The sequence below is a fragment of the Penaeus japonicus genome, unplaced genomic scaffold (genome assembly GCF_977035675.1).
Source record: "Penaeus japonicus unplaced genomic scaffold, GWHDUDI00000001_assembly GWHDUDI00000040, whole genome shotgun sequence".
Classification (NCBI taxonomy): domain Eukaryota; kingdom Metazoa; phylum Arthropoda; class Malacostraca; order Decapoda; family Penaeidae; genus Penaeus; species Penaeus japonicus.
In genome coordinates, this window is record NW_028234442.1 from 9,015,795 (window position 1) to 9,028,294 (window position 12,500).

Below are 12,500 nucleotides of genomic sequence, written 5' to 3' on the forward strand. Positions count from 1 at the left end.
TAAATTTAGGTTATAAGTCCACTTAAGTGGCCTGTTTCTACCTTCAAAGCAAAACTCTCTCTCTCTCTCTCTCTCTCTCTCTCTCATTCTCTCACTCTCACTCTCAACTCACTCACTCTCTCTCTCTCTCTCTCTCTCTCTCTCTCTGTGTCTGTCTCTCTCTCTCTCTCTCTCATTCTCTCACTCTCACTCTCAACTCACTCACTCTCTCTCTCTCACATATCCAAGACACAAGCAATGTCTTGCCCGTGTCTCCCCCCCCCCCCCCCCCCCATCCGCGCCTGTTCTCCCACTGGCAGTCTCCCTCGCCCTGACACTCACTCTTTGCGGGCAGGCTGCAGCGCCTTGGCAACATTGCACGCCCACTCGACCCCGGCAACGCGGGGGTCCAAATTGAGGCCTAGCTGCCTTACTCGCGGCAAAGGTTCCAGGCAGGAAGGCGTGACTGTCGGCCCCACTAGTATGCCTTTAAGTGGAGAGAAAACACAGGCCTTACAAAGGGCATCATTAAGATGATAACTACGATAACAATGATAATATTGTTAATAATGATGCCAATGCAATAAAATAAGTTCAAATCTAGAAAATAGCAGTGTTAAGAATAATGGAGAATGATAATGTAAAAATAATTGGAATTACAGTTTATCTGAGAGACAGTTAATGTTAATAACAATATAATCTAACGACGGCCATTTTAGTGACGATACTTATGGTAGTAATGATAGTAAATACATACTCTATAATGACCACATAACACTAAAATAAGAATAGCAACCAACACAATAAGAAACACCACAATAATTATAAAGATATAAATAAATGCATAGCTAGTACTTGTCTTACATTAAAGTTAGAAGAGACGGGGGAGGGGGGGAGGGAGAGAGAGGACGGGAGAGAGAAAGGATGGGGGAGGGAGAGAGAGGATGGGGGGAGGGAGAGAGGGGGGGAGGGAGAGAGAGAGGGGGGAGGGAGGGAGAGAGGAGGAGAGAGAGAGAGGAGGAGGAGAAGGAGGAGAGAGAGGAGAAAGGATGAGGGAGGAGAGAGGACGGGAGAGAGAGAGGAGAAGGGGGGAGAGGGGGAGAGGACGGGAGAGGAGAGAGAGAGAGGGAGAGGAGAGGACGGGGAGAGGAGAGAGAGGGGGAGGAGGGAAAGAGAGGAGGGAGAGAGAGAGAGGGGAGGAGGAGAGAGAGAGGGGGAGAGGGAAGAGAGAGGAAGAGATGGGAGAGAGAGAGAGAGAGGGAGAGGAGAGAAGAGAGGAGGAGAGGACGGGAGAGAGAGAGGAGAGGGGGAGGAGGGAGGAGAAGAGAGAGGAGGGAGAGAGAGAGAGAGGATGGAGGAGAGAGAGAGAGTGGGGAGAGGAGGAGGAGAGGAGAGGAGGAGAGGAGGAGGAGAGAGGAGGGGGAGGGAGGAGAGAGGAGGGGAGAGGAGGGAGAGGAGGATGGAGAGAGGGAGAGAGAGAGGGAGAGAGAGAGGAGAGAGAGGAGAGAGAGAGAGACGAGGGAGAGAGAGGGAGAGAGGAGAGGAGGAGGGAGAGAGAGAGGAGAGAGAGAGGGAGGGGGGAGAGAGGAGAGAGGACGGGAGAGAGAGGAGGGGGGGAGAGAGAGAGAGAGGAGAGGAGAGAGGAGAGAGATAGAGGATGAGAGAGGGAGAGGAGGGAGAGAGGAGAGAAGAGGAGGGAGAGAGAGGAGGGAGGAGAGGAGGAGAGGGAGGGGGAGGGAGAGAGGAGGGGGGAGAGAGAGGAGGGGAGGAGAGAGAGGGGGAGAGGAGAGAATGGGGGAGGGGAGAGAGAGAAAGGATGGGGAGAGGGAGGGGGGGAAGAGAGGAGAGGGAGGAGAGAGGAGGGGAGAGAGAGGAGGGGGAGAAGGGGAGAGAGGAGAGAGAGGAGGAGGAGAGAGGGGGAGGAGAGAAGGAGAGAGGAGGGGGAGGGAGAGAGGAGGAGAGGGAGGGAGGAGGGGGGAGGGGAGAGGGGAGGAAGAGAGGGAGAGAGGGGAGGGGGAGGGAGAGGAGGAGGGGGAGAGAGGAAGGAGGGGGAGGAGGAGAGAGAGGATGGGGGGGGGAAGAGGAGAAGGAGAGAGGAGAGAAGGGGGGAGGAGGAGAGGAGAGAGAAGGGGGGAGGAGGAGAGGAGAGAAGGGGAGAGGAGAGAGGAGGAGAGAGGAGGAGAGGAGGAGAGGGAAGAGAGGAGAGAGAGGAGAGGGGAGAGGGGAGGAGAGGGAGAAGGAGGAGGAGAGAGAGAGGAAGGGGGAGGGGGGAAGGGAGGAGAAGAGGAGAGGAGAAGAGGAGACGAGGAGGAGAGAGAGAGGAAGAGGAGGAGAGGGAAGAGAGGAGGAGAGGGGGGAGGAGGAGAAGAGGAGAGAGTGGAGGGAGAGAGGAGGGAGCGAAGGAGGAGGGAGAGGAGAGGGAGGGAGGGAGAGGAGGAGAGGAGAGGGGGAGAGAGAGAGAGAGAGAAAGAAGGAGAGGGAGAGGAGGGAGGGAGAGAGAGAGGGGAGGAGAGGAGAGAGGGAGAGGAGGAGAGAGAGGAGGGGAGGGAAAGGGAGAGAGAGAGAGGGGATAGGGAGGAGAGAGAGAGGGAGAGAGGGAGAGGGGGGAGGAGAGGAGGGGAGAGAGGGGAGGAGAGAGGAGAGAGGGGAGGAGAGGTGAGAGGAGAGGAGAGAGAGAGGACGGGAGAGGAAGAGAGGGGAGAGAAGAGGAGGAGAGGGAGGGAGAGGGAGAGAGAGAGGAGAGGAAGAAGGAGGGGAGAGAGAGGGAGAGAGGGAGAGAGAGAGAGAGAGAGAGGGGGGGGAGAGGGAGAGAGGGAGGGAGAGAGAGAGGAGGGAGGAGAGGGAGAGGAGGAGGGGAGAGAGAGAGAGAGAGAGAGGGGAGAGACAGAAGGGAGAAGGAGGAGAGAGGGATGGGGGGGAGGGAGAGAGGGGAGAGGAGAGGGAGGAGGAAGAGGAGAGGAGGAGAGAGAGAGAGGAGGAGAGAGAGGAGAGGGGAGAGGAGAGGGAGGGAGAGAGGGGAGGGGAGAGGAGGAGGGGAAGAGAAGAGGAGAAGGGGAGGGAGAGAGGGAGAGAGAGAGAGAGAAGAGGAGGGGGAGGGAGGAGAGAGAAGAGGAGGGGGAGGGAGGAGAGAGAGAAGAGGAGGGGGAGGGAGGAGAGAGAGAAGAGGAGGGGGAGGAGAGAGAGAAGAGGAGGGGGAGGGAGGAGAGAGAGAAGAGGAGGGGGAGGGAGGAGAGAGAAAGGGGAGAGACGAGAAGGGGGAGGAGGGAGAGGAGAGAGAAGAGGAGAGAGGAGAGAGAAAGAGGAGGGGGGGAGAGAGAGAGGAGAGGAGAGAGAGGAGGAGAGAGGAGAGAGGAGAGGAGAGAGAGGAGAGGGAGGAGAGAGAGGGGGGGAGAGAGAGGAAGGGAGAGAGAGAGAGAGGAGAGGAGAGAGGAGAGGGAGAGAGAGGAAGGAGGGAGAGAGAGGAGTGAGGAAGAGAGAGGGAGGGAGAGATAATAGGAGAGAGAAGGGAGAGAGAGAGAGAGGAGTCAGGAAGAGAGAGAGAGGCAGAGAGGAGAGGAGAGAAAGAGGAGGGGAGGAGAGGAGAGAAAGAGGAGGGGAGGAGAGGAGAGAAAGAGGAGGGGAGGAGAGGAGAGAAAGAGGAGGGGAGGAGAGGAGAGAAAGAGGAGGGGAGGAGAGGAGAGAGAGAGGAGGGGAGGAGAGAGAGAGAGAGGAGAAGGGGAGAGAGAGGGAGGGAGAGAGAGGAGAGGGAGAGAGGAGGGAAAAGGATGGGAGAGAGGGGAGAGAGGAGGGGGAGAGGAGAGAGGGGAGGGGAGAGGGAGAGGAGGGAGAGGGAGGAGGGAGAGGAGAGGAGGAGGAGAGAGAGGGGAGGGAGAGAGGGGGGAGAGAGGAGAGAGGGGGGGAGGAGAGAGGGAGAGGACGGGGGGAGGGAGGAGAGGAGGAGGGAAAGGGAGGGGAGGAGAGAGGAGGGGGGAGAGAGAGGATGGGGGAGGGAGAGAGAGGACGGGAGGAGGGGAGAGAGGGGGGGAAGGGAGGGGAGGAGAGAGAGGGAGGGGGAGAGGGATGGGAGGGAGGGAGGAGAGAAGAGAGGAGAGGAGGGAGGAGAGGAGGGAGGGGGGAGAGGAGAGGGAGAGAGGATGGGAGAGAGGAGGGAGGGAGGAGAGGGAGGAGGGAGAGAAGGAGGGGAGAGGGAGAGAGAGGGGGGGGGAGAAGGAGAGGGAGGGGGGAGAGAGAGGAGGGGGAGGGGAGGAGGAAGGGGGAGAGGAGGATGGGGGAGGGAGAAGAGAGGAGGAGGGGAGAGAGGGAGGAGAGGAGGGGAGAGAGAGGAGAGAGAGGGAGGAGAGAGAGAGAGGGAGGAGAGAGAGAGGGAGAGAGAGGAGAGGGGGGGGAGGAGGAGGGAGGAGGAGGAGAGGATGGGGGAGGGAGAGAGAGGACGGGAGAGGGAGAGGAGGGGGGGGAGGGAGAGGGAGGGAGAGGGAGAGGAGAGAGAGAGAGGACGGAGAGAGAGAGAGAGGAGGAAGAGGAGGGAGAGGAAGGGGGAGGAGAGAAGAGAGGAGGGGAGAGAGAAAGGATGGGGGAGGGAGAGAGAGGACGGGAGAGAGAGGACGGGAGAGAGAGAGGATGGGGGAGGGAGAGAGAGGACGGGAGAGAGAAAGGATGGGGGAGGGAGAGAGAGAGGATGGGGGAGGGAGAGAGAGGACGGGAGAGAGAGAGGATGGGGGAGGGAGAGAGAGGACGGGAGAGAGAAAGGATGGGGGAGGGAGAGAGAGGACGGGAGAGAGAAAGGATGGGGGAGGGAGAGCGATGTGATCAAATGACGAGAGAAAAAAGCGAGGAAGAAATAAAGCAAACAAAAACGTCAGAAAAGACAAATGACAATAATATATAAAAAGAATGAAATTATATGATTTCATGATTTAAAAAAAAATAATTAAAAACATCCCGCCACTGGCTGTTCAGGTGTTGGAAGCGGGGTATTAGTCCCCCAGATAATGGCCGAGGGCGATGTGCTTCTCGGCTTTTTAATGAAACAGGCTTCCTTTCACATAACATCGTTAATTCACTAGTTGGATGTGGTGTTCAACTGGAAAGTATTTACCTTCATATCTAAATATCGAAGATGAAGAAAAAAAACTATCTCGGAAGAGACCTTACGACTTGGTGACTCACCAAAAATGTTGAGGTTAGGCAAAAGATGACACAAATCCCTCAGTACTGGCGCCAGACTCTTATAGTGGTCGTCATTCACTACTGAAAGGTACAGCTTCCTTAAGCTCTTTGGCAGAGACTTAAGTGTTTCTTTGCTCACCTGTCCCAAAAACTCGATCATATTGCACCTGTAAATAAATACATGTTGTCTTCAACCGAAGTATGTTTGAAACAAACGTATAAGCTAGCACCCCTACCATAAAAAATCTAGAAAATAGCCTAATAAATTATGGCACCTTAATTTCACACCATTTCCATGGGACAGGTAAATTTAGCCGCAAAGAAGTAAAATCTTTAGAATCTACTTGATTGACTGCATCCTACAGCCATTTGCTGTTGCGATTCTGAGCCCTATTCTGAAATCCATGCACATGTATGTTCTCATAAAAACAATGAACACTATTTCTTGAACTTTTTTTCGTGTATTGTAAACCACGAGATTTCGCAATTGCCGTCTCTGCATTGCACAAAAAAAAACTATGATTAAAAAGAAGCTTCCAAAAAAGAACTTTCTGTAAAAGACTATCATTCAAGAATTCTGCTACAACAAAAGAGACACTGATATACTAACATGAGACAATGTAACCGGACATCTAGATAATTCAGTATAGTGTCAGCACAATAAGTGATGAGTAGGAAGGCCCACTTTTGTGATGTTTCATTTAGCCTTTGACAATGTTTTTCTTTGCGGTGTGATATACCATATATATATTTGTTTACTATACAGGATTAAGAAGACTAAAATGGAAAATATGAAAAAGGGCACATGTAATGTAAATTTACTATCTCTCAAAGTTTCAATACTGCTAGGTTTGTACTAAAGTTGAGAGAAATCTTGCCTAATGCTTTATCTTTTAACAAGGAAAGAGGCTTGAAACATTAAAAAATGATATGGCAAATATGAGTAGCAGCAGAATCACATTAGTTAAGTTCAAGTGAATACAAAAACACCTCACCTGGAAAAGAGTTTGCAGAGCGAACAATCTATTTGGATGACGTCGCAAGGGTAGTAGAAGTCATGCCACATATAAACAATAACCTGCTTCCAGAGCTTGTCATACAGTGCCTCTAAGAGTTCCTCAATGCCAGGCACGTCCTCAGTTCTCTGCCTAATGGTTATCGTAACTTCTTTTGTTTCCGGCGAGAGACACGGAAGGAGGAGCAAATAGGCTCTCACGTGTGAATCTTCCACCATTAAACTATCTGTATCCATGTTCATCTTCGAGAGTATATAGTGGACTAAATCTTCATCACATTTCACTTCTTCCAATAGGTCCAGCCACTCCCTCTCGCCTTTAATTCCCGACTCACCTAGTAAATCCACCACCTCTTTAACCATGTCTTCTTTGAGGGATTTCCCTTCATACTTCATGATTCCCATTAGGTGGATAAGCACCCTTTGAGATTTCTGCAAGAGATCCTTAACCTCAGATTTTCCCGTAGATTTTTCTAGGATTTTTCTAATTGTCCAAGGTGGAAGGTGATCCAAGGAATCTAGCTGAACTTTCATGGTGTTCAGAATCGTCTTTATCATATCCTTTGGAATGTTACAGTTTTGCAAAGTCGTCTGGGTTTGTAATAAAGCTTTCTGGGTGTCTGGCACTCCACCAACCAGTGTATCAAAGATGCTCTTTGCTGCATAGAAGTCTTGTAGTCTATTATGGTGAAAGCTGTAATGCCGCGATGATAGATCTGTCCACAATACATTCTCTACCAAAAAGGAACTAAGAATTTCCTCTGAAAAATTATCTGGAAGGCATTCTTTCTTAAGAATCCCCAAGGAGGATTTGGGTAAAATGACATCACCTGAGAGACGTGTCCGGAGAGCCACTTGCTGGAGTGTTTTCAGGAACTCACTGATGTTCCTCTCAAGATCATCAATAGTCAGTGTTCCAGAATCCTTCTCAAATAACCTCTTAACCAACTTTTTCTTATGTTCTTCGTTCGTCAATTTAAATAGTTCAGTTTCTGTTGTTAAGTTATTCACTCTATCAGGAGAAGTTACCCATAAGTAAGTAAGACACACTAGGTTGTAGGGAAGGCGCCAGTGATCTTGCAAACGTATGGTAGTCTTCTTTAGAAAAGATAACAGGGATGTTGGCTCCTCATCAGGATTGAAAACTTTGAAATAATTCTTTATGAAATTAATTCTCTCACACTCTGGTATGCCAAGCACACTTACATTTTCGAGTGTGAATTCACTAGGCATCAATAATTTGGCATTTTGCACATGAGACGGTCGTGTAGAACAAACTACGGTAATGTGATGAGTTTTTCCAAAGTTTAGAATCTCTTTAAATAATCTCTTTGATTTGGAATTCTCTTCATCAAACCCATCACAGACAAATAGGATGGTCCTATCTTCAATCAATGTTAGTAAGTCCTTTTTATGTAGTTTACCTTTCATTGCTGGCATCAACGCTATGAGGAGTTCAGACAAAGTTTTAATTTTTGGCTCCCTGAACTGCATGTAGATTACATAGTCATAATCTTTCAGGTACTCTACGGCGATGGTGCTGCTGGCCCAGTCTAATGCCAGTTTCTTTGTCAGAGTAGTCTTCCCTACTCCTGCTATACCAATCAGAACAATGAGAGTACTCCCCTTTATCTCCTTTGGTGGTTTACTAGTTTTAGAAAGTAAGGTTTTGTATCTTACTTCTCTTTCTAATACATTGTCCGTTGGCCTAGAACATTCCATGTCCGTAAATACTTCCAGTATTTGAGGCTTTCCTGATTCGCCTGGGTGGCCTTCCAGCAGTGAGACATCAGGTGCAATACCAAAATGTTTCATGTATGTTTCTTTCAAACTCTTCTTACCCTCATTATCCATACATTTCTGCAAGTTCTCGAAAAGGAGCGTGTGTTTATAACTTTTGATGTCCACTTCTTCCAAAGGCATGTTTTTGATTCTGTAGATTGCTTTTTCCATTTCCATCACTTTGTTATTGAGATCTTCACCATACCTGATCCCAATATTTCTCCAGGTGTCCCTCAAGATGTTTGTCAATTCCTGGACTTTATCCTCAAACTTTTTAAGAGTATCAACCCTAAAGGTTAGGTGAGAAACAGCATTACGGAAATTCTTAATATTTGTCAGGTTATACTCAAGGGTGTCTCCGTGAGCATACCAGGTGGGATTATTTGGAGGTTTTAATTTGTATCCATTTTTATGTATAATTTCGTAGAGAAGAGTAATATCGAAATTTCTGCATTCTGGATCTGATTTCACAGTTTCTCTCTGTGTCTCATTGAGTCTCATCTTCTTTGCTCCCTTCCGCATGTAAAAATTGGCAATATCTTCAGTTGGACTTTTCCCTGCGATGTTCTTCTCAAACACATACTGCAAAGGCTCTCTGGCGGTTTCGTTCACCATTTCGGATATACGATGGTATTGACGGACCTCCAGGTTCTTAAAAGCAAATGCGGAATTTGCTGCCATCATTGCTGAGCACAGACTGCACCTTCAGGTTCTGCAAATAACAAAGGTAAAATTGGACATTGATTGCAACTGTTGCTTGTATATATAAGAAGCTAGGTATTCATTTTACATTGCCGGTCTCCAAAACGACTTGAATAACTGTTTTCATATAACTCTTTGCTTTGGCGATATATATAACATTAGGTATTTGAATTTCTAAACTACTTTTACAGTATAAGTACATAGAAAGAGAGCCATAAAGCTTGTCAAGCTTTGAACATTCTAAAACTATTTAATCATATCAAAGGCTATCCGAATTTATTACAGTTTTTTTTTTTTTTTTTTTTAGTTTTCCTGTTATTTGAGGAGCATTTTATTCATAATTTAGGCCATATCATTCGATAACTCGGGGGCGGTATGGTAGAATATATGATTCTTTTTTCATTATTCAATTTTAGATTACTGTGTCGGTAAGAGAAATATTTACAGGCCCTTCTCTTAACCTGGCAGGTGGGTAACACTCTGACCAATGAAGTTCAGAAATTCACATAAATGTTATCTGTATCACTGGTAATTTGAAAAAAAGTATATATATATATATATATATATATATATATATGTATGTAAATATATATATATATGTAAATATATATATATATATATATATATATATTTATATATATATGTAAATATAAATATAGATATATTATATATTTATATATATGTATATATATAATATATATGTAAATATATATATATATATATATATATATATATATATATATATAACTATTAATATTTAAATGTGGTAACTATGGATATTTGCAAACTCTTCTCCCGACCTGGCAGGTTGTGGCGGTCCGAGCTCGTCCTCCACGTCGGCCACGTACCACTTTTGCCTAATGCATACCTTCTTGTAGCTCGTCCACCTAGTATTATTTTATCAAAATGAATTACTTTAAATGATTCATGCTCTTACCGCAGAAAGTGCGGCCATTTAGGCCAGTAAATCTTGACAAAAGTACAACATATCAGCCAGTAACCCTGTTTTATCACTTCATTATGTCGGTATCAGTCCCAGAATGTCCCAAAACAAATGACAACCTTGAGGAAACTTCTTTTGTGCCTGTGAAGACATTTTCTAAACTAGTCGTGGTATATATAAAACTGCCGTGTCCCCTATTTCCATAATCACTAAATTAGAGAGTTGTTATAGTGACAGCAACCAAAATGATAAAAAATATGTAATTCAGTAACTCCATGTTAGGACAACGCCTGGCGCAAGATGGAGTAGTTGTAAAACATGCAGGGGACGAGGGCGATGCAGGAATTTTGTCAGCCAGTGATAACATGCATGTTATGTGTGAAGGTACTGATGTTTTAGTGTCTGTTATCACAGCCCTACTGACTGCACCACCGGAACAGTCGCAGAATATCAGATGTTCATACAGGAGATGCAAAAATCTTTGCTTATCTTAAACTTGTTCAAAATAATGGGTACCATACAGTATTCAATGCAAATGTAAACTGCAGGGTATCAATAATGTTGTTGAATGTTATTAAACTACATGCAAAGAGTACTTGCAACTTATTTGATATGTTAAAAGCTGTTGTTTTTAATTCATGTTGTTTTTAGTCATTATTGCCTCCTAATGTGTTTTTGCAAGCTTTAGTATGGAACTGTTGATATTATTTTTTCAATAGAATATGTATTTACTCTATATTAATGAACTATAAAGCTGTGCATGTAAAATTTCGAATTTGGACGAATGTTTCTTGTTAGACGCGGGGTTACTTAGTGCGAACGTATACTGGAGAGATAAATCTGTTTAAATTAAGTGTGTTGTATTTTGTCAAAAAACAACACCAGTCTTGGATAAGTAAGTGAATCAACATATTTCAATTAACTGTAAACCACTGGTTAATATTTAATTATGACTGTCCAAGCTAGTCTTAGATGTCTTCTGCACAGTTTTTGATTATGGTTAATAGATTTCAATTAATGTTCAAGAATGTTTGGTGGCAAAGTATTATCGGCGGGCAATAACAGATCTCCGGCAATTAATATTTGGCTTGTGCATTCATTTAGTGTCAAACACATTCAAACACACACACATTTACATATATATGCATACAAATACTTACACACATATACACACACACGCCCGCGAATATATACATAAACACATACATATACACATACACACACACTCACACATTCACATACACATACATACTCACATACACACAAGTACACACACAAACACACATATATACATACATACACACACACATGGACACATATACACACATACAAACATATACATATATACATACATGCACACACAAACACATTCACTCATAGACACACACACTTAAATGCATACACATACATACACACACAAACACATTTACACTGACACGCCGACACATTCACACACCGACACACACATACATAGACACATAAACACACACACACGCATTTGTACCCGCACGCGCAAATACACACATATGAAACACACATATACACATACATAAACAAACACACATATATCTACACATATGCACACACAGATGCATAAACATACACATACATGCACACACACATATATGTATACATTTAATATATATATATATATATATATATATATATATATATATATATATATACACTCGTGCACACAAACATATATATACATATGCATACACATACATGTATATATACATATTCGAACACACACATACACATACATACATACATATATACATACATACACACACACGCACGCGAACATACATATACACACTCACACACACATGTACATACATACATACATACATATATATATATATATATATATGTACATACACACATATACACACACACACATATATATATACATACACATACATACATACAGATACACACACTTACATAAACACATACATATACATGTATATATACATATTCGAACACACACACATACATACATACAATAATGCATATATATACATACACACACACACACGCCCGCGCACAAATACACACACACACATGTATATACATACATATATATGTACATACTCACATACACACATATACCTATACAAGTGCATGCACACATGCATGCACACATACATACACACATACGAATATATAGATATATACACACAAACATATTCACATACCGAGACACACACACAAACACATGCACACACACACACACACACAAACACATTCACATACAAACACAAACACATTCACAGACATACATGCACATGCACACACACACACATACATACATACCTACATACACATTCATGGACACATATATACATACATTTACATATATAAATATATATATATATGTGTGCGTGTACATACATATACATACTCACACACTCACACACACATATATATGCATACATATACTTACACACATATATATGCATACATATACTTACACACATATATATGCATACATATACTTACACACATATATATGCATTCATATACTTATACACACATACATACACATACAGAAATGTGCACAGAAGCACATACACATATATACATGCACATACACAAACACACATACATAAACACATACACACGCATACGTGCGCACACGCACACACACATGAAACACATACACATATGCACACACATGCATACACATACACACATATATATGCATACATACATATATACATAAACATACACACACTTCCATGAACACATATTCGAACACACACATACATGCCCGCGAACACACTAGTGCACACATACAGATACACATACACATACACTCACCCACATTCATACATACATATACATATATACATACTCAGATACACACACATATATATGCATATATATTCATATATACACACACAT

At 44.4% G+C, this 12,500-nt stretch overlaps 1 protein-coding gene across 2 annotated transcripts in view; it reads right to left on the reverse strand.

Moving 5' to 3' along the window:
- LOC122264143 (uncharacterized) overlaps positions 1-12,500 on the reverse strand; it is a 25,970-nt gene that overhangs the window by 1,657 nt on the left and 11,813 nt on the right. For both annotated transcript variants that reach the window (XM_086534186.1, XM_086534185.1), the window contains exons 2-4: positions 6,141-8,654; positions 5,146-5,312; positions 322-466 (exon numbers count right to left, since the gene is read on the reverse strand). In XM_086534186.1, the coding sequence (XP_086390312.1) occupies positions 322-466; positions 5,146-5,312; positions 6,141-8,626 (2,798 nt within the window). In that variant the 5' untranslated portion in view covers positions 8,627-8,654. The remainder of the gene's footprint in view (positions 1-321; positions 467-5,145; positions 5,313-6,140; positions 8,655-12,500) is intronic.